General features: G+C 39.9%; 2 protein-coding genes across 12 annotated transcripts in view; one reads left to right on the top strand and one right to left on the bottom strand.

The window, feature by feature from the left end:
- Positions 1-1,087: 1,087 nt before the first annotated feature.
- MPLKIP (M-phase specific PLK1 interacting protein) lies at positions 1,088-3,560 on the bottom strand. Its single transcript, XM_054563909.1, has 2 exons — positions 3,003-3,560; positions 1,088-1,969 (listed from the first exon to the last, which is right to left on the bottom strand). Exons 1-2 carry the CDS (start codon positions 3,339-3,341, stop codon positions 1,769-1,771), a joined length of 540 nt encoding a protein of 179 aa, XP_054419884.1. The 5' UTR covers positions 3,342-3,560; the 3' UTR covers positions 1,088-1,768.
- Positions 3,561-3,706: 146 nt separating this feature from the next.
- SUGCT (succinyl-CoA:glutarate-CoA transferase) overlaps positions 3,707-22,964 on the top strand; it is a 976,712-nt gene continuing 957,454 nt past the window's right edge. For 4 of the 11 annotated variants that reach the window (XM_054563902.1, XM_054563905.1, XM_054563906.1 and 1 more), the window contains exons 1-3: positions 3,709-3,881; positions 20,770-20,821; positions 21,468-21,541. In XM_054563902.1, coding sequence (XP_054419877.1) covers positions 3,779-3,881; positions 20,770-20,821; positions 21,468-21,541 — 229 coding nt within the window. In that variant the 5' untranslated portion in view covers positions 3,709-3,778. Of the gene's footprint in view, positions 3,882-20,769; positions 20,822-21,467; positions 21,542-22,964 lie in introns of all 11 variants that reach the window. The other 7 variants (XM_054563904.1, XM_054563899.1, XM_054563900.1 and 4 more) reach the window with 4 other exon arrangements.

A 22,964-nucleotide genomic window follows, 5' to 3' on the forward strand; every position in this document is an offset into this window, starting at 1 on the left:
GCATTTACTTTTTTTTATATAGAGGAGATAAAGGCAGAATGGTATAGTAGATATAATCTGAATGTCTACATTAACCAAATATTTATTAAGCACCTACTACTTTCCAGGCATTGTTCTAAGAGCTGAGGCTATAGAGGTAAATGAGAAATAGCTACAATTTATTGAGTGCTTACTATGTGCCAGGCCCTGGCCTTAAGTTTTACATGTGTAAACCCATTTAATTCTCAAACGCAACACCTTTATGACATGGGTACTATTAATTTCTTCATTTTACATTATGAGAAAACTGAGGCATAGAGAAGTTAAATAACTCATCTGTCTAGTAATTTGGCAGTAGTAGCCCTGGTTATCCTGGATATTTTATTAATCTAAAAGTCCTTCCCATCTCATTTTCTGTGCCTCCATGATGATGTAATAAATTAATTGGGTATGGCTCAGATAGATGGTGAGGCCATTTCATTTTCAGACATTTCTGGAACAAAATTTTAACTAGCTCTATTTTCATGTATTGTGATCTCAAAATATTTTTAAAAAGCCTGGATATTATAAGACTTAATTTTGTTTAAATAGTTGGGAAGACGCTGGCCAGTGTGGCTCAGCTGACTGGAGCATCCACCTGTAAACTGAAAAGGTTGTGGGTTTGATTTCAGTCAGGGCACACGCCTACATTGTGTTTGGTCCCTGGCTGAGGTGTCTACAAGAGACAACTGATGAATGTTTCTCTCTCTCCCCTTCTTTCTCTTAACGGGGGGGAAAGGTTGGGGAAAAATTCCCTTTATGTCTTTCTCTCCATTACTGTAAATATAAAAACATAACATTCCTTCCTGTGGAAAACCACTTCTCTACTCCAGGTAGGCCTAGCGGAGCTGAAGATCACAGCACCCTGTCTCCTTGTAATTAGTGGGTCAAACTAATTAGGCCTCATTACCTTGGACAGTTTTTGGATCAGGACTACACAAAAATAATCTAATTTAGCATGGCCAATCTGTCTGCTCTGGGATTGACAGAGTTGGGAAATGTCCTTTTCACAATGGAAATGATATGAGACTGCTGACAGCCATCTTCCTTAGCCTCAAGAGAAAATGACTTCACAATATGGAAAACTGTAGAGAAATTCAGACACAAAATACTTTGGCCTAATAATGCAAGAAATAGGTATGTCCTTGTCCTTTCCAGTTAAGCGAGTGCAAAAAACTCTTTTATTGAAGCGTAAGTGAGTCTCTGTGACTTCCAATCAAGTTTCCAATGCATTTTCACAAAAACATTACATAAAGTATGCACATAAAACAATGGTTAAAATAGGAACAGAAATCTCCTTTATTCTCTTCCTTACCTCTTTCCCTATGAACAAATATGGAATTGTCTACAGCTCAAAGGATGGTTTATCTATTTTATTTTCAAAAGTTGTAGTAGGCAAATACTGATGAATAATACAAAGTGTTATTTTAATAATCCTACTCCTTTAGCATATGACGAAACCACAATATAGCTAGACAAAATGTTTTATTTTAAAACATGAAAAGACAAATGTTCATTACATAACCAACAATGTTAAATATTTGGAAAGTAAATCTTCTAAAATGTGGCAGGCACTTTCAGAGAGCTAAATATTGCGTATCATCCTACTATATGTCTTCTCTAATATCGGTATTTGATATGATGAAAAATACCAGTAAGACCCATGTCAGGGTTCAACTTAAATACACAAGTGAAAGCTTTGTCCAAGGTGTTCCTGACAAATGAAGTTTCCAGTTGAATTTCAGAAATGTTAACAAAAGTATCTTCCTTTTTTGCCTGTGAATGTTTGAGTATTGCTGTATTGTTGGCTTATATCCACTACAGATACTGGTTCTAGGCCAGCCCAAGGATCTTCAAGCATTGAAGGCTTGAAATAACTTTCCAACTCATTAGACATTCTTTTTTCTCTACCACGCCCTGATCCAAAAGGTGTAGATGTCCTTGGAGAACCCTTTAGAAAAAAAATCAGTTAAAAAAACATTTAGTAGAGATCACTGGTACTTTTTCTTTAAAAGCTAGTTAGGATCATGTTGCTAGTTAAAAAGTCATTGTACCTTGAAGCCAAATATGTTCAAATGCAAAGTCCATGCTTTCTTTAATCCAGTGTTTTTGTTTTTTAATAAGTGTTTAAACCAATTTGATATGCTTTTATTAATTCTGTGCCCACTGTAACCTCAAATACTTCTGATTTTCAAACTTTGCAGAACTATCAATTGGCAATGAAATAATAAATAACTACTTCATTTTTTTCTCAAAATTTCCATACTTTTTTGCCTGGAAAAATATTAAAACTTTTTAATCTTATAGCTTCAAAATTTCAAGAACCTTCCCATCTTGTTGGCTCCAGACTCAAAGGGATGGGGTTGGTTAAGCATGAGGAAAGTTGGAAATGCACCGAGTATATGCAAGTTGTAAACCACAAAAATCCTACACACACCAGAAATACTTTCATCTTCTGTATTCACTCTCACTGAGAGGAATAGGGAACTTCCACTATTAACTGATTTTCGAGAAAACTTGGAGAAGCCAGTGTAGTTAGAAAACAAAGGTGGGGAGAAGGGTTGGATAGAAAAGGTTAAAAAAAGTGCCAGCGGCCTATAACTCTCTAAACTGGAAGAGCTCCACGCTGGGAATTCATTCGCTTTTTCTGCCCTTCGGGTACCCAGGCTCAGAAGAAATTCGCTGAGACAGACTGGGAAGGGCTCTGACAAAGGAGAGAGAATTAGGGAAATCTGTGAATTTGTGGCAGCATAGAGGATAAAAGCAAGAGGGATCTAGAAAGCAGGGTTTTGCCACTTCCTTGGATAGTCTAAAAACAGTTATTTAACTTCTCTGAGCCTCAGTTTACTCATCTGCAAAGCGGGACTAACAACTAAATCTCATCCCATAAAGGATTAATAAGAAACCAAACACCCTATGTAAAAGAATTATCAGTACCATGCCTGCCATACAGTAAGAACTCGGTAAACGCTGACTGTTATTACCTGGGGGTGGGCGTGCTGCTGCCCTGGGGAGTAGGCGGATTGCTGCTGGGACCCCGCGGGGGACCTGGAGTAGGAGCAAGGATAGCCGCCAGGGGACGGAGACCCGAACCGGCCCCCAGAGAAGCTGCCGCCGTGTCGTGGAGAATGGCTGCTCCCGTAGGGCCTACGCCGGGGCCCGTACGACGGCGTGTGATGAGGACTCCCATACCCGTCCCGAGGGGAGGGTGGCCGAGGTCCGCCTCCGCCCATGGTACCCCGGAAGCTGCTCCCGCTACCCCAACCTCCTACACCCGGGCCGGGGTAAGGAGGAGTCGGGGGTCGAAAATTCTGTCGGTGCATAGCGGGAGATGAAGACGAAGACCTAACTGCTGCGTCCCCGGAACTGTCCCGACCAAACCTTCACAGAAAATTGGTGGTCCTTTACCAAAACAATGCTCCGGCCGCCAGCGCCGTACAGCATATTGGTTCCGGCTTCACAAACATTCCGCTACAGTCAGGGGAATAAGTGGGTTGTTGACGAGGGTAAAAAAATGAGCTAATTTAAGTGAAGGAGAGAGAAAAGAGAGCATAAAGGAAAGTCCGAATAACCGTCCCGGGTACTGTCTTTGCAGTCTCGGGTTTTCGGTCGGAATCGACAGACCAAACACCGGCACAGAGAGGGACGCGAAACAGAAACGTTCCGCCAGGCGCGGCCACGCCCGAGTCCGAGGGGCGGGGTCTGAGGTGTTCGTGGGCGCTTGCGTTCTTCTCACCTTGGGACAGTGTCTAAGAGGCTCATGATGCGGGCGACGCTGGCTAGAGTTACGGCTCTGTGGAGAAACGGCTTTGTCTGCTGCCCAGGCGGCGGGAGGGAGCTGTGGACCGGCCGCCCGAAGTCAGGTACCCTCCAAGACTCGGTCCGGGCGGCGAAGGGGATCCCCAAACACAGCCTCAGGCGGAGCCCTGAGTAGAGCGCCCGAGCTTTCCTGAAGTTCCTGCTGACTCCGCAGCCTGCCCTTTGGTCTTTTCTGCCTCCGCGCGCCTAGGCTCGCTGGCTTCATTCCGCTCTCCGGCTACCCTAGAGTCCGAGTCATCCAGCCCGGCGTCCGGGCCCAGGGCTGGGAGCTTGCTGCTGCAGGTCCGCCCCCTGCGCGGTCATACAGGGCAGAAGTCTCACCTCTCCCGGTTCCCCCACCCCCTCGTCTCCCAAGTTTAAATAACTTCAAAAATGTACACCCGGATTTCAGAAGGGGGTTCAGATTCCATTTTTAATTTGGAGAGGCTGTGCAAACAAATGTTGGACTTTATTCCCCCTTGGGATAAGCAGGCTAGGGAGCAGGGATACTGATTTTCAAAGAGCAAAACTTGCCAAAGCTCTTCAGATCTTGATTGTTTCAAAGACTTTCAAATATGAAGAAAAATGTGATAATTCAAGGGTGACATCTAATGTATAATAAAACATGCCTTTGCACCAGTTGTCCCAGAATTTGTAGTAAATTGATATTTACTACAGTTTTGTAGACCTTTTTCTTTCAGAAATTGGGGTTAGGGTCACTGAGTCTTGAAATCAGCTTGTAGGAAACAGAATCCTAAGGAACTTAAATTCGTTCAGTCTTAGCCTCATAGGATGTCTCTGCTTTTTAGCCTATACACATTCTTGTAGCTGCCACTTCTCACTCTGTTTTGTGACATGCCTAGCCAAAGAGTGTGATGTCTTCTCAGCTTCCATCCTCTTTGGTGAATTGAGATCCACAATTTTTGTTGTGGTTTGTTGTTGTTGTTGTTGTTTATTCTGAGAAAATTCGGCTCACTAAATTTCTCCTTTAGAAGCAAGCTATAGAATCAATCCAAGCAGAATAATCTCATCAAGGCTCTGATGCCTGAGGACCCCAGATTATCCACTTTATTAAATACTTGTGTTCTGGTCAAAAATCCTTTTTGGACACTATCTTTGGTGCTTAGATTAATGTCTGGTAATTGGGCACTCAAGTATTTATTGAATGGTCGCATCATACTTATCAGTGATTACATCTGTTGTCCCTTTTATATCGTCAACCAATCTATGTTTTCTGTGGGAAGGGAGCAGAAAAATGAGGGTGGTGGGGACCAAATTAACTCTTGATTTTTTTAACTGGCAAATAATTTTGCAGAATTCAGTAAAATACTGTAAGTTGTCATTTTACTTGGCTTACAGTTCTAGAATACTCTTCGCTATAGTGATATCTTTCTATCTTCACATATGAAAAAGGGAGAAAAGGGAGAGGGAAGGAAATACAGTGGACGACTTTTGACAGGTAGATTAAGCATTGACAGTGTGACTTTCATTATGCTTGCAGGTATGTCTAAGAGGACTGAGGGAAAGTTAATTCTTAATAATTATCTTGTCAAATGAACTAAAAAGAATCTGGAGGCTTTGGCTAGAAATAAATAGTAAAGATTTATTCAAGGGTCTTATGGTTTGGTAGCTGGAAGCACAACTAGGCAATACCCAGTGTTCTGAAGAAGAAAGGGAAGCTCAGAGTTCTGTCAATTTAAGAAGCATCCAAACCTGTTAAGAATTTTTATGAGTTTATTTGAGCTAAACTGATGACAATGCTGGGGAGCAAAATTTCAATAGATTGAGAAAATGCTCTGAAGAGTGGCAGTTTTGTAATTTATTTTATGTATCAGAATCAAAGAAGGAGACATAAGGGCTGTAACATGAAATTCATTGGTGGTAAAAGGCAGGAGAAAGCAAAGCAATTGGAAAAGAGTAAAACCTGAGAAACAAATACTACCCACCTGTGGGTAGAGGATAGTTAACAATTAACATTTACAACACTTAGAGATGGTATTTGGGCAACAAGATAACAATAGGCGGTTCTGAGGTCTTATGCTCTCATGCCCTGAGGGTCCTGGAAGAAAAGGAATTACTCTGACATTCCAAAGGTGTGTTATTTTAGATGCAAAAAGGCAATAGACGGGTAGAGATTTACTTGTCAAGAAATTGATAGGCCAACCCTGACTGGTGTGGCTCAGTGGATTGAGTACCAGCATCCGAACCAAAGGGTTACAGGTTCAATTCTCAGTCTAGGTAGGGCACATGCCTGGGTTGTGGGCCAGGTCCACAGTAGGGTTGTGTGAGAGGCAACCACACATTGATGTTTCCTTCTCTTTCTCCCTTCCCCTATCTAAGAATAAATACTTTTTTTTTTTTTTTTTAAAGGAAGCTACAGATCTGGTTGTGATTACAGTTCATGACTTGCTTTTAGTTAGGAATTTTTATGTTCAGACTATGCTGTGAGGTTACTTTTGGTCTCTGAGTTTGTTCCATGCCTTCCCTGAGCTTATCAGGTTTAGTATGTGGCCCCTTTTTCGTCCACAGTTCTCATAGTAAAAAGTACATTCTTGGGAAGAATCAGTCCAAGATGGTAATCCTCTACAATAGTGATTTTCAGCTGGTGTGCCAAGGCACACTGCGGTGCTGCAAGAGTTAAAACATGTGATGCCTGATTAGTCAGGGGCACTGTCCTCTTTACCCTTATATGATCAAATAAAAAAAAATGATAACAAGCAACACAACAATGGTTGTCTGATGTGAATGAATCAAAATTATACCTATTTTTTTTTTTTTTTTGGTCAGATTGGCAAAAAGTATATATTTTGGTCGGCTGCAGAATTTTAGTAATTAGTACATGTATGCCATGAGGTGAAAAAGGTTAAAAACGGTTGTTCTAGATGACTTGAGATCTCACTAGTGTATGTCAGGTGGTCTGTATATATGAACATTCTTTCCTTAGTCCATTAGAGGATAATCAGAGAGTTATTGAATAGAATAATAGTTTTCTCCTACCTCTCAGCCTACCTGATTTTAGTAATTTAGCAGCTTAACAACAGTGACTGCATTTTATTTCTTCACTCTTCCTCAACTGCAGAGTTTACTTGGATCACTTCTGAGAATAGGCCACTTGCCTTTTATAGATGAGCAATTATCTGATAAGAATTAAGTGACTTGCTTAAGTTCACATTGCAAGCAGAGGTGGGTCCAGAACTTTGGCTTCTTGAACTCCAAGCACTTGTTTTTTGACCCTAAGTAAAGAAATACAAATTGACAGTCTGTCCTGTGAAAAATGGAATAGATAAATAATCATGTGAAATTTTTAAGTGGTATTGGGTAGCATATTATGTTAGATTTAGAGATTAGTAGGTTAAACCTTAATATTGAATTTTTATAAATGTAGCTATATCTAGGTGTTAGCCTGGGAATTTCAGTATCTAGATCCCTAAATATCTACAGAATGGGGCAAAGGTAGGTTTACAGTTGTTTATGGGGAAAATAATACAATAGTAAGTAATAATACAAGAGTAAACTGTTTTGTGTACTTAAAAATGTAAACCTCCTTTTGCCCCATCCTGTATTTGTATTTGTGGATGTAAAAGGGGCCACATGCTAAACCTGACAAATTCAGGTGAGGTTTGCATGGCAGCCTTACAAACTCAGAGAGATAAAGTAAACACATAGGATGGCCTGAACATAAAAATTCCTAATTAAAAGTGAGTCCTGAATGGTAATCACAGCCTAGGCCTGCAACTTCCTTGACAAAGGTCAATCTCTACCTTAAGTAAATCTGTCTATTGTCTTTTTGCATCTAAAATAACACTCTTGGAATGTCAGAGCAATCCCCTTCTCCCCTCCACCCCACCCCTCAGGGCACAAGAGCACAAAGACCACATAAGCCCCTACTGTTATCTTGTTGCTCAAATACCATCTCTATGTGCTGTGAATTTTAATTGTTAACTATCCTGTACCCACAGGCATAAAAGAAGTATTTGTTTCACTGTTTTACTCTTTATTCAGTCTCTTTGCTTTCTCCCTAATCTACCGCTAGTGAATTTCAGGTTACCATTCTTAGATCTCTTCCTTTGATTGTGCTATATAAAATAAGCTGCAAAAATGCCACTCTTCGGGGCATTTTCTCAATCTGTTAAGATTTGCTTCCCAGCATAGTCATCAATTTGGCTCAAATAAACTCATAAAAATTTTCTGCAGGTTTGGATATTTATGCCAACATATTGAATTTATATATACAGGTGAGTTCAGAAAAAGAGAGATGAGGGGAAGGGGGAAAGTTGTATGTTAGGTTACCTGGTGGTAGAAAAGTGAATTGGAATGATGGATATGAGGACATGAACAGAGAATATCAAGGAACTTTTTGAGTACCTGTGAGCTATATGGAGCCCCAGAAATAGTTGGTTAAGTTTGTGGTGGCATGTATTTTACATTGTTAAAGAGTAAAAGTTAACGTAGTAAATATGAAGATCTAATTGGCTTCATTAAGTAATTCATAAATTGGTCATTATCCCATCTAGCAAATAGAAGGGTGCTCTGAGGGGGGTTGTAAAAATGGAAATTTTTTATAGGCAGAAAAGTGTAGCAGGAGAGTTAGTAGCACAAGAGAAGAGAGGATTATTTTTAGGCCAGGTCATTTTCTTTTGGGGGAAGGGAATGGCAGGAGTTTTATCATGCAGAGTTCCTTACTACTATTGATACAGAAATTCTGGACTGATTGGTTTAAAATTTCACTCCTGGGAAATGCTGAAACTGTAATTAGGTGATGTGACTTAGCAAAAGTAACTCCATTTTGGCCTGTTGTTTCTTTTTTTAGTAACAATAATGTAGGTAAGAGTACCAAGCGAGGAAACTGTAAATGTAAATGAAACTTTGTCTCTTTCTGTAAAACTGAGGATCTTTATTTAGGTTACCTACGAATTTTGGTTTTTTTCCACTGGATTTAAAAAAGTATGTGTGTGTGTATGTGTGTATATATAGACTTCAAAAAAAAAAAACTGTCTTGGAAGTTTTTTTATAACTTCCAATTTATAACTTGGAAGTTTAAAATATGAGTGCAGAAGAGCTGCGTTTGAAGCAGGAATTGGTGTCCCAGAGCCCTGTTCATCCTGTACCTCCACTTTACCTGCCCTTCTGAGAAAGAAGCTTCTGGGGCACCTTTGTGGGGTTCCCAGGGTTCTTCAGAAAGAGTTTCTGAAAGAGAAAGAGAAAGGCAGTATTTTAGGAGATGTCAGTTAATAATGAGTACTAAAAATATAAATACTTTGATTAGTTTTACTATGTATTATCAAGAGGTGAATATTTTTGTTTCTGCATGGTCGGGGCTTTATAAACTAAGAAAACTGGAACCTGGGTTAAAGAGCAAGCCTTGGAAGTTAAGAGATGACTGAGTGGGTTGTTAGGGAACTCCTAGGAACTTATGTTTATATTTTAAAAGAGTATGAAACCCAAAGACTTGGAGACATTTCCCCAGATTGAGACTGTAAAAACAATGAAGTTTATCTTCCCCCTGGAGACATATGAGTAAATGTAGATATTGATGTATTTTCGATGTAAAACATTTCTTAGGACAAGAACATGTATTAATAATTTCTATGTTTAGAAGTATTTTCAGATTTTCTCAATTTTCCTTATAGAGGTTCCATTGTTAGCTACATCTCCAGGAGGTGATTATCTCACTCATTGGTAGGGCTTGGCCTTCAGTGAGCACATTAGACCACTTAACTGTCACTTAAGTTGATGTTCTCATTGATAAAGCAAGTATTAGAAACAAATTATTTTCAAGAGTCTATGAGAGCCAAACTCTCAGATGATCTTTTCAATTCTAAGCATATATACATTGTTTATGGTAGTTAAGCACAGGTGAAATGTTTTATACTTATTACTTCTTCATAGACTAATATTCTTCAGATAAAAAACAGATATTAATACATTAAATCACACTTTGTAAAAGTTTTCATTGAAAATAATAAAATTGCTGACAGAATACTTCTATATGAAGAAAAATGTAAGAGTATGAATATTTTTTTTACACACAAATTTTTGTTTTAAAATGAGTAAATGAAATTTTAATATCACTAGAATTTGTATCCTTGTGTTTTTTTCCAGTTATAAAAAGAATGTATACCTCTTGTAGAAAGTCTGAAATGTTCAGAAAAATAAAGAGCAAGAAAAATATTAATGCATTATTTGTTTTACTTTATGTCTTTGGTATTGTTTCATGGGAGGGAAAGAACATTAGAAGCTTATGCATGGATTTTTCCAGGATCTGCCTATCTTTTTCCCTTGCTGATCCTATCTCACTTATCATTTTGCTGTAATAAACCTTAAGCATGAATACTATATGTTGAGTCCTGTGAATCCTTTTAGCAAATCACTGAAAGCATCGGTTGTCTTGAGGAACTCTGAAACAATACTAAAGACAGAAAGTAAAACAAGTGATATTTTTTGACATGAGATTCCAAAACAATTGAAAAAGTAAATAGCAGATAGGGAAAAAGTACTTTTACTAAATATGACTGGTAAAAGATTAATATTTATACTACATAAAGAATCTGTACAAATCAATAAGAAAAGGAGAAATGCACCTGTAGAAATACAGGCCAATAATAAGAATAGGTAATGAAGAAGAGGATATGAAAAGCAGCAGACATGAAAAAAAGCGTTTAATTTCAGAAGTCATTAAATAAATGCAAAATAAAATGACAGTGACATGCAAACTTGTAACTGTCAAATTAGAAACAAACAAAACCCTACAAAACTAAGAGATCATATTTAGGTTTTAGAAGATAGTGGAGAACACCATTTTCGTACATTGCTGGTGCCAGTATATGTTAATACTGCCTTTCTGGTGGACAATTTGATAATCTGTATTAAAAGTTTGAGTTTGTAACATGAACATGGCTAGGACATGGTTGCTGTCTCACAGGTGAGGCACTTGTGTGGGCATCTGTCAATTATCTCTACCATGGTGCTGCTCAAGTTTATTTGTGTCCTGGAAACCTTAGGGCCAAACATCAAGGGAGTTGTAGAAGCAGCTCTGGCAAGCATAGAATTGATGGCAATTTCATTTTAATTATACTTGTTTGCATGGTTGCTCAGCTATATCATCATAACAGCTTTCCATCCTAGAGGCCAAATAAGATAGAGTGATATACAAATTGCTCAGTATATGTCAACGAATTATAATTGATGTTGCTCTTTCCAACTGTTTTTCACCCCGTAATTACCCCTCACTACAATCCAGCCTATTCTGTTCTTCAAAAACAGGCAAAACATAGCTGTTGATGTCCTTTTTTAAATATAGAGTATTGAGAATCATGGTTTTCTGTTTTTTTTTTGTCCGTACACTAATCATGTATTTTTCTTATTTTCTATCTGGATTAAGTTATCTTCTTTAATAGGTGAAATGACTATATAATACATATAGGTTGATGATGATGATAATTGTAGCTTTTACTGAGGATTTACTGTATGCCAAGAAGTGTACTAAGCACTTTACATGCATTTCATTTGATCCTTGCACCTCCTGTGATACAGATGTTTCAAGTGAGGAAACTGAAGCTTTGAGTAGGTAAGTTACCTTGCCCAAGGTCATTTGGCTAGCAAATAGTGGAGCAGGGAATGAAATCCAGTCTCCAAAGTTCAATGGTCTTAAGTGTTTAACTCATTTGTTAATTTTGACTTAAATGCGTTCTAGAAGTCCTTTCTGGATTTCTTAGATAAAAAAAGTAAAATTCTGTTACCTGATGTTGAATGAATTTAGTTTAAAAGTTATTTTCATTACACAAAATTTTTCTGAGCTATTATGGTTTGTAAGATGGTGTTAGTGAACTTTAGACTTTTCTTCATAGATTTGTAATGAAATAAAATTTAGGAGGAGCATCTGGTAAAGATCGCAGAGTACGTAAATGAGGTACTTGCATCCTCCCATGACCACATCAAAATTACAACTAAAGTACAGAAAAAACAACATTGAAAACCATATAAAGTCTAGGTGAACAGAAATCTTATAACTAAGGATATGCAGAAGAAGCCATGTGACTGGTAGGAGGAGGAGCAGAGATGTGGAACAGGCTGGTCTCACACCTATATGTGACAGTTAAAAATCTGGAGGGATCTCGCAGCTGCAGAGATCTCCCTTGAAGAATGAAGAGTCCCAGCCCAACACCAGATTCCCCAACCCACCGTCCCAGTGCCAGGAAGAGAAGTCCCTGTAACTTCTGGCTATGAAAGCAGAGATTGTGGCTGAGTTGAGACAGAAGGCTACTGGAGTCCCCAGCATTCCTTTTAAAGGGCCTGCACACGAACTTACTGGGACTAACACTCTCTGAGCTTCAGTACTGGGGCAGCAGCTTGGAAGGCACCAGGAACACATGGGAAGAATTGAATTATGTTAGTTCAGGACAATGGCCAGAGGGGCAGCTTTCTTCCAGACAGAATTGCAAGCAGACACCGTTGTTTCTTTACTGAGCTCTCTCCCTGCAGGATGACGCATCTGAATCTCCATCAAAACAATGCCCTGCTCTGGCAGTTCGCCAAGACCTGGCCTCATCCAAAATTTGGGCACACCCAAGCCACTTTCAGTGGTGTTTCCGTGTAAGTGGCCTGTCTTAGCACATGCTGCAGGATTGTTTAGTATCTCTTAGAAGTCCACAAACCCTGAATACCTTTGGCTTTCTATAAACCTCTTGCTAAGCAGCTCCAAGCTTGGCACTAGCAGCAGCTGGCCTTGGTTTGTAGTTTGGCTTTCCCTAGGCACCTTCAAGCCGAACAAGTGACAACTACCTGCAGTGCTTTGTAGTTTACTTTGGGTGTTCGTGGGCAGGACACAGGCAGTGGCTAGCCTTTGTCTCTAGTGGGACCACAGAACCAGTACACCCAGGGGAGCACAATGCAACCACTTCTATGAATGACACATTCAAGGCATGGACTTGGTGGACACCAGAGCCATGCTGAAGCAAGTCCTGTTAAACATCATCTGTATACTGCACTGTGTGCTCATCACCCAAAGTTTAGTCTCATTCCATCACCATATATTTGGCTCTTTTTAGTCAGCTTCAACCTACACCATGCTCCTTCATGCTCCTGTCCCCTCTAGTAACCACCAACTCTGTTTCAGTGATTTTTTTTTTTTGTTCATTTGTTGCCTTCTGTTTTATATCCCACATATGATTGGAAATTACACGGTTCTTGTCATTTTCCATCTAACTTATTTCTCTTACTGTGATTATGTTAGTGCGTTTACTGGCATCCTGAGGAGTCCTTCCATCCTTCTCCTCTTTTGGAGTCTCTATTTTCTGGATCTCATGCCATTTTATTTCTTTTTCATCTTTTTGGTTGAACATATTCCTAAGAATGGATGCTTGGCAGGTAACATTTTTGTAAACACTCAAATTCCCATTGTTCTTTTTGGCAGGGCATTTTTGTTGTCTCTTTAACTGTCTCTTTCTACTGTATTCAAGCCCTGTACAAATGAGAGAAAAATTAACTACTTGACCTTGAGGATTCTGGTATTTTAATGATCTTAGTTTGGGCTGCTATAACAGAATACCACAGACTTATAAACAACAGAAATTTGTTCCTCACAGTTCTGGAGGTTGGAAGTCTGAGATCAGGGTGTCAGCATGGTTTGGTTATGGTGGGGTCCTCTTCTAGGTTGAAGACTGCCAACTTCTTGTACTGTTCTTTCATGATAGAAAGAGGACAAAATCCCTGAGGTCCCTTCCATCCCTGACTGTTGAACTGTCATGATCTAATTACGTTCCAAAGTCCCCATTTCCAAATTCCCTTACATTGGAGGTTAGGGTTTCAACATAGGAATTTTGGAGGGACATAGACATTTAATTTATTGCAATGAGCATACTAATTTTCAAATATATGGGTTTATCCCTCCTTCACTCACTCTCAAACAGTGATCTTTACTAATTCTTAGTGAGTGCTTACCATGTGCCAGCCACTGTTCTAGCTATGGGGATTTAAGACAGGTGAGTCCTGCCCTCATTGAGATTACATTCTGGTGGGAAAGACAGTGATAAAATAAATAAAGATATAGTTAGGTAATGATAAGCATTATCAAGAAAACTATAGCAGATATAGAGATTCAAAAGGGTGCTGTTTTATAGTTGGCAACATTTCTGAGAGTGTGCTATTTGAGCAGAAATTTTAATGAAATGAATAAGACATGCATATGTATAGAGGAAGAGTTCAAGTTTAGCGATGACTTTGTTCAGTTATTTGACCAGGGGTTGCACTAAGAATAATGTGCTCTCTCAGATGAGGTGGATGGACCTTGCTGAAGCTAATACCGGAAGTTATAAGCTAACCATGCTTTTCATAGATGGAAGAAAGCCGTTTCTTGGAAGGCTAATCTGAGTGGTACTTCTCTGAATCTGCTACAGGCCCTAAAACAGAAATATGCGCATTGTGTTTAAGGAACTATAAGTAGGCTAATGTAACTGGACAAGAGTGAGAGGGAGAGTGATAGGGAATGAAGTTGGAAAGCTGGCCAAGGGCGAGAAAAATTAGGATCTCTAGGCTGTGGTAAGATAATGAATTTCATTCTGTTTGGTAGAAAGCCATTAGAGCAATTTGAGCAGGGGAATTACATTATATGTTTTACATTTCAAAAAGATCTCTCTGGCTGACAAAATAAGCTATCTCTGCCATAAGTCATTATATCCATTTATTTAATACTACATAACAAACCACTTCAAAACTTAGTGATTTAAAACAACAATGGCTTATTTTTTCTCCAAGGTCTCTGGCTATTCTGCTGGACTAACTGGAACTCACTGCCATGGTTGGAAATAGGTATTCTAAGATGGCTTCAACCACTTGTTTGGAGCCTCAACTGGTGCAGCTGCAATGACTGGGGTGGCTGAGCCTCTCTCTATTCTTTCATCTTGTCATTCTTCATATGAAGGTGGAAGCATTCCAAAAAGTCAAGCCCTAGTGTGCAAGCACTTACCCAGCCTTTGCTGGTGTCAAGTTTGTTAATGTTCCATAGGCTAAAGCAAGACAAATTTCCAAGCCCAGAGTCAACATGGAAAGGGAATACACAAGTGTGTGGATATCTGGAAGTGTGATTTATGGAAGCCATTGCTTTAATAATGTACCACATTAAACATTGTTTTAGCTGTTTCCCTTTCTCTGATCCTTTGCTCATTAATTTATCTTCTGACTATAACTTGTTTTCCCACATTAGTGTCCTTCCAAGATAATAATGCACCAGTTATGTGGCCTTCACATATTTCCATTGCTGTCACAGCAATTTCTTTTTTCAATATATATTTTATTCATTATGCTACTACAGTTGTCCCAATTTTTTTCTACCCTTTATTTCCCTCCACCCTGCACCATCCTTCGCCCCAGCACTCACCCCTGCCCCCATGCCCTTAGTTTATGTCCATGGGTTGTACATAGAAGTTCTTTGGCTTCTTCATTTCCTATACTATTCTTAACCTCCCTCTGCCTATTTTGTACCTACTATTTATGCTGCTTCTTCCCTGAACCCTTTTCCCCATTTTTCCCCTTCCCCCTCTCCTCTGATACACATTCCTACGATTCTGTTCCTGTTCTAGTTGTTTGCCTAGTTTGTTTTTGGGCTTTTTTCTTTTTTAGGTTCGGTTGTTGATAGTTGTGAGTTTGTTGTCATTTTAGTCATTTTACTGTTCATAGTTTTTGATCTTCTTTTTCTTAGATAAGTCCTTTTAGCATTTCATACAAAGGCTTGGTGGGGATGAACTCCTATCACTTGACCTTATCTGGGAAGCACTTTATCTGCCCTTCCATTCTAAATGATGGCTTTGCTGGCTAGAGTAATCTTGGATGTAGGTCCTTGCTTTCATGACTTTGAATACTTCTTTCCAGCCCCTTCTTGCCTGTGAGGTTTTTTGAAAAATCAGCTGATAGTCTTATGGGAACTCCTTTGTAGGTAACTGTCTCCTTTTCTCTTGCTGCTTTTAAGATTCTCTCCTTATCTTTAATCTTGGGTATTGTAATTATCATGTGCCTTGGTGTGTGCTTCCTTGGGTCCAACTTCTTTGGGACTCTCTGAGCTTCCTGGATCTCCTAGAAGTCTGTTTCCTTGGCCAGATTGGGGAGGTTCTGCTTCAGTATTTTTTGAGGCAAGTTTTCAGTTTTTGCTCTTCCTCTTCTCCTTCTGGCACCCCTATGATTCAGATGTGGGAATGTTTAAAGTTGTCCCAGAGGTTCCTAAGCCTCCCCTCGTTTATTTGAATTCTTGTTTCTCCATTCTGTTCTGGTTGAATGTTTATCTCTTCCTTCTGCTCCCAATCGTTGATTTGAGTCCCGGTTCCCTTCCCTTCACTGTTGGTTCCCTGTATGTTTTTCTTTATTTCACTTTGTGTAGCCTTCACTTTTTCCTCCATTTTGAGACCATACTCAACCAATTCAGTGAGCATCCAGGTTACCAGTGTTTTGAACTGTGCATACGATAGGTTGGCTCTCTGTTCATCACTTAGTTTTATTTCTGGAGCTTTGATATGTTCTTTCATTTGGGTCATATTGCTTTGTCTCAGTGTGCCTGTTACATTGGGAGGGGCAGAACCTTAGGTATTCGCCAGGGCAGGGCAACCCAGGTCGCTTTGTGGCACTGGATGTGGAGGAGGGGTCAGAGAGGGAACAATGCCACTTGTTCGGCTCTCTGCTGGCTTTCAGTCATTTCCCCCGCTCCCCAGAAGCAAATTGGGCCCTTTAGTGCTGATTCTCAGGTGTGTGGGTTTCTGTAAGTTCTAGGACCCCGTGGGTCTCTCCAGTGGATTTTCCTCTGAGGCTGGGAGTTTCTCCTGCTACTGAAACCCCCACAGGATTTTACGTCCAGAGGTTTTTTGGCTTTCTCTTCCTGCACTGGAACCCTGGATTGTACAGTCTGTCTCGCTCCCCAACTTTCCCTCTCAGTGTATCTACATACAAATTAGGACCACCTGGTCTTCTAGTGGCCACCTTGCCGTGTGTCTTCTCCACCCCCAGCTGCCCATCTCTGCCCTTCCTACTGGTCTGGATGAATGTTTCTTCTTAGTTCCTTGGTTGTCAGACTTCCATACAGTTTGATTTTCTAGCAGTTCTGGTTATTTTTTGTTTTTAAATTTGTTGTCCTTCTTTTGGTTGTGTGAGTAGGCAAAGTATATCTACCTTCACCTCCATCTTGGCAGGAAGTGAGCAATTTCTTATTGTAAAAGGATAAATTGGCTTATTTCAAGAAGTGAATGCATACTGTATGGACTTCGAGTATTCCTTACTAGAGCAGTGAGGCTTGGAGACCCCCTAGATAAGAATCTTTATACCCCTTCACCGCTTTGTGACTCTGCATGTAGGGTTGGGGTCAGAGAGGGGACAGTGTTGCTACCTGGCTGTGGGAGGCTTGCTGGGTACTTGCTCCATTTCCAGTCACTTTATCCACTTCCTGTATGCAACTGGCACCCTTCTAACTGTTGCCCTGGTGTTGGTTCCCAGAGGGTGGGTAAGTGTACATTTTAGGACTGTGTGGGCCCTTTAAACAGACTCTTCTGAGAGACCAGCAGTTTTTTCTGCCTCCCCAAGCCCCATTGGTTTTTATAGCCAGAAGTTGTGAGGCTTTGTTTTTCTGGTATTAGAACCCTGGGCTTTGTGGTCTGGCCCAGGGCTGGGATTGTTTGCTTCCCAGGTAGCCCTCCTGATTTTTATTCACCACATGTGATAGTGGGACTGCCTGTTCTGCCAGCTGCCACAACCACTGCCTCTCTGTTGCCACTGCTGCCACATCCCATCCTTTCAGCCCCGATTCCCTGTTTCTGCCCTTTCTGCTTGTCTGGATGAATATGGCTTCTTTAAATCCTTGGTTTTTGGACTTCCATACAGTTTGATTTTCTGGCAGTTCTGGAAGTTTTTTGTTTTCAGGTTAGCTGTGATCCTTCTTATGGTTGTGCAAGGAGGCAAAACATGTATTCCTACACCTCCATCTTGACCAGAAGTTCCTGTTGTTCAGTTTTGATCTTCTTTTTTCTAAGTAAGTCCCTGTAACATTTCATATAATGATGGTTTGGTGATGATGAACTCCTTAGTTTTTTCTTGTCTGGGAAGCTCTCTATCTGCCCTTTGATTCTAAATGATATCTTTTCTGAGTAGAGCAATCTTGGCTGTAGTTCTATGCTTTTCATGACTTTGAATATGTCTAACCAATCCCTTCTAGCCTGCAAAGTTTCTTTTGAGAAATCAGCTGACAGTCTTGAGGGAACTGCCCTGTAGATAACTAACTTCTTTTCTCTTGTTGCTTTTAATATTCTCTCATTATCAAATACTTTTGGCATTTTAATTATGATGTACTGTGCAATGGGCCTCTTTGCATCCAACTTGCTTGAGACTCTCTGTGCTTCCTGGACTTGCATATCTATTTCCTTTGCCAGATTAAGGAAGTTTTCTTTCATTATTTTTTTCAAATAGGTTTCCAATTTCTTGCTCTTTCTCTTACCCTTCTTGCACCCTTATGAATCATGGACCTTCTTGCACCTTGTGAATGTTGGACCTCTTGAAGATGCCCCAGAGGCTGCTTACACTATTCTCATTTCTTTTTGAATTCTTATTTCTTCTTGTTTTGATTGGTTGTATTTTTCTTCCTTATGTTTCAAATCACTGATTTGATTTTTGGCTTCATCTAGTCTACTGTTGTTTCCCTGTAAACTGTTCTTTATTTCAAGTAGTGTATCCTTCATTTGTGACTGGATCTTTTTTATGCTCTTGAGACTCTGACTAAGTTCCTTGAGCATCCTTATAACCAGTGTTTTGAACTCTGCATCGGATGGATTGCTTATCTCCATTTCACTTAGCTCTTTTTCTGGAGTTTTGATTTGTCCTTTCATTTGGGCTGTTTCTTTGTGTCCTTGTTTTGGCAGCCTGTGTGTGTGTGTGTGTGTGTGTGTGTGTGTGTGTGTTTTCTGTGTATTAAATAGAGCTCTTCGACTGCATGTCTTGGTAGTGTGGCATAATGTAGTAGATGTTCTGTAGGGTCCAGTGGCACAGCTCCTCTATATCCCTAGTTGGGTGTTCAAGGAGTGCCCTTTGTGTGGGTGGAGTGTTACCGAACAAAAGGACCCATGGCGGGGGTGCCCAGATGCTATTACCAAAACAACGACACCCTCCTCACCCGGGACCCTTTGGTTGTGGATTCTTTGCCCGCTGCCCTTGGAATTATGGCTCTGAATGGCAGAGTTTGGTGAGAAGGAAAAGGAACTATTTATTCAAAAGTTATACAGGTTTGATTAATGGCTAAATGTCACCCTTAAACCTCAAAATCCCTTCAAAAAAATTACCAGCACACACACCGTCCTGCCTTCCCCCCTTTGCCCAGCTAGGCTAGTCATGCCAGTCAGGGGTACCGTCCTTCAGAAGAAAAAGAACAGAAGTCTGGGGCTCGGCTAGGCAGGCCTCTCGCGGATCTCAGCACCATCTACTGCGTCACCAGCTCTATTCCATAACCCTGAGGCACCTTCTCCTGGCCCACTAGCAAAAGTCCTTTCTCCCCTCTTTCTTCCCGCGTGGAGAATATATTTTTCTTGGATACCCCAATCTCTGGACCCCGTTACAAAATACCCTTTGGGGGGGCCCTGGCTGTGCCCTGTTACATGAATACACCCTCCTATTGTAGCTGAGCTTTGGTTGCTGTTTTCAGGTCAATGGGAAATATTTACCAAGGCCAGTTTACTGCAAGGATTGGCTATGACCACTTACCACCAACCTCTGCTGTCTGTGGAGGATCAACCGTGGAGGGGCGGGGTGGTGGTGCTCTGATGTGATCTATAGCTGTCTACTAGGCGTGCTGGCCCTGGGGTTTCCTGAGTGATGCAGGCCAAGCTCAGCCCCAACTTGTGTTTTACCCGGGGCCACCCTGCCTGAACCTTAATGCACTCTGAGATGGCTGCTACTTTTGCTGGGCTTGGAGATATCCAGGTGAAGCCAAGCTGTGACTCTAGGATGGCTTCTGCTAGTGCTTTACCTGGGACTCACTGAGGCCAGCTATTGCTTGTCTGAGAGAATTTAGGAAGTTGTGCAGCATGAACCAAGATGAGTCATTCATATGGAAAAGCAGCTTGGGTCGGCCCATAAATTGGTTGGGACAGATCTCCAAGGCAGGATCAAGGGTGTTAGACAGATGGAGTCTCAGATATGGCACCAGTTTATGGGCTCTGTGTGGGGAGGATTTAGACAGGGACAATGGCCTCTGCTTGCTTTGATGCCAGACACTTCAGCCTCTCCCAGTATGCCACTGGTGCCTTTCAAGCTGCTACCCCTGTGCTGGAGGTCAGAAGGAGTGAGTCCAAGTACGTGAGTCCATGTGTGGGTTTTTAAGATGAACTGCTTGGGGCTCTAGCTGACTCAATCCCTGCTGATTTTTGTAGCCAGAAGTTGTGGGCACTTTCCTGGTCCTGGAACACTGGACTGGTATGGGCCTAGGCCTCCTTGCTCCTGAGATATCCCTCCCGAATTTTTATCCACCACATGTGGTTGTGGGACCAGCCTGTTCCACGTCTGTGCCCCTCCTACCATTGTGGATGAATGTGGTTTCTTTAATTTTGTAGTTGTCAGACTTCTATTCAACTCGATTTCTGGCAGTTCTGAGTGATGGTTTTTCTATATTTTAGTTGTAATTTTGATGTGGTTGTGAGGAAGAAGCAAGCCATGTCTGCTTATGCCTCCATCTTAACTGGAAGTACCATAAACTATCTTAAGTGTAGCTCGGTATTGAATTAATTGGGAATAATCTGTAAATGGAGGCTTTAAGTTTTACAGCTTGATCTGATTGGTCAGATCATGATTTCTGTGTTACATATAAAGCAGAAATAGTGTAAAAATAACTTTTTGGTAGTAAAAGAGGTTGCTTAAAACATAGTATGAAGAATTTTGCATTCTTCCTTCTGAAAATTAGTAATCAATACTCTTCAAGTGTGTTCTGTGTTTTGCCAGATACTGACAATATGAAGCCATTGGAGGGTGTAAAAATTCTGGATCTAACAAGGTTTGTATTGGCTTATCTGTTTTTGGTGGTTACGTTTTAACTTTCTCTCAAAAAATATTCATTTATTTTTTACATTGTAAGAGTGTACTTGTTTATATACTTAGTATCACAATTTTGGAAAGAAAAAAGAGAAAAATTCCTGTAATTTTATCATTCTAAAAGACAGTTTGTATAGTATTTATGCATTTTTTTCAATCTGCATGTATATATTTTAAAAACAAAAATTTGAACCATACTGAAATAATGCTTTTACTCACATTTTAAACATTAGGTTATGTTTTGAATGGTTTTCTATGTCATTCAAAATGCAACAAAATATACAATATTTTATTATATAGTTGTTACAAAATTAATCATCCCCCTATATTTCACTATTATAAATTAGGCTTCCTATTATATAAATCTTTGTCTCAGGAATCTTTTAATTTCTTCTTTAGGATAGAATTCTGGAAGTAGAATTGTTGCATCAAAGGAAATATATTTTTTTAAAGCTCTTGATACGTATGGCCAAATTACTTTTGAATAGTTCTAACAATTTTAATTCTTACTAGTGTTATATGAACTTGTCTGTGTTCATGGACTATTAAGAAAATTAAAATAAAAATCTTCAACATAGTAATTTGTTTATCATTGTTTAATATTATAGAGTACTGGCTGGACCTTTTGCTACTATGAATTTAGGAGATCTTGGAGCAGAGGTTATAAAAGTGGAAAGACCAGGTAAAGATATTGCTCCTTTTAAAACAGAAACAAGCTAATAAGTATTTTTAATAGTTTTAAAAACATCCATGTATCTGTTTATGAAATGAAGAAAGAATCGAAATGAAATGATTATTTTCCCTTCTCCATTCCTTATTTTCTTCTGAACCTATGCTAATGATCTCTTTTTATTCTTTATACGTGCCAAGGGCTAAGGCTTAAGCTAGATCCTTCACACACACCTGAAAGCCTCTGGTAGAAACTGAGATGCAACATGTAATGAGGCTAACAATATTTATAATGCCAGGCACATTTCTAAACACTTTGCTTATATTATTGTAATTTATTTAATCTTACGTCAACCTTATGGGCTGATGTTATTGTTCCTAGATTATAAATGAGAAGACAAAGACACTGAGATAAAGCAATTTGTCCAAGGTCATACAGCTAAGAGTACCCAGGCACTCACCTCTGATTCTGGCACTCCTTAGGCCCACTCAAGCCTTATTGTTGAGATGGAGATTGGACTGAGCCTGGCCACAGTCCCTTACTGTGGGACAAAGTGAAAGGCGAGGACAAGGGGAGAGTAAAAGGGAAGAAATAGCATACAGAAGAAGGAGAGAAGTAAAAGCAATTAAAATCCTTCAAAAAGGAACCCAAATACCCCAACCTAAGTAATTCTTTTCTATTTCTAATAAAAGAAACATTTTTCAATTTTATAATTTTAAAGATTTTGAGAGAAAACACCTAGGCTTAGATCAGTTCCTTATTTTTATGTTTTTTGTCTGACACCTTTCCAGTTCTTTCTTCCCTCTTTGTCTACCAAATAAACTTTTTCTGTGTGTACAGTTCTCACATTTACTTAGTGCCTTCTTGGAATTTTGGTGTTGAGCTCATGCTATTATTGACACTTAGAAAAGTGTTATGTTGCATTCCCCATTCCCCCAGGAAGCACTCAGAGCAGAGTCTGTGTTCTCTATATCCTCTACATCATCCTATAAACAGCTTTCTTGGGGAAAGTTTCAAAAATTAGCATTATTATTATTATTATTTTTAAAGATTTTATTTATTTTTAGAGGGAGGGGAAAGGAAGGAGACAGAGAGGGAGAGAAACATGGTTGTGTGAGAGAGAAGGAGTTGCCTCTCACATGCTCGTAACTGGGGACTTTGCCCACAACCCAGGCATGTTCCCTAACTGAGAATTAAACTGGCGACCTTTTGGCTTGCAGGCTAGCGCTCAATCCACTGAGCCATGCCAGCTAGGGTGCATTATTATTTATTCTTAAAGATCTAATCCTTATGGATTTGGAACAGAATTCTTAAGTAAATGAAAATGGTCTAGCCTTGAACTGTGTGCATGTACAAGATCTGGCAGAAGTAACGCCTACTTGAGTGTGGTTGGTAGGGTAATAATAATGGGTGTAATAATTTATAGTTTTAATTT

The sequence above is a fragment of the Pteronotus mesoamericanus genome, unplaced genomic scaffold, assembly GCF_021234165.1.
Source record: "Pteronotus mesoamericanus isolate MK-2021 breed Mesoamerican mustached bat unplaced genomic scaffold, CSHL_Meso_final scaffold_85, whole genome shotgun sequence".
Classification (NCBI taxonomy): domain Eukaryota; kingdom Metazoa; phylum Chordata; class Mammalia; order Chiroptera; family Mormoopidae; genus Pteronotus; species Pteronotus mesoamericanus.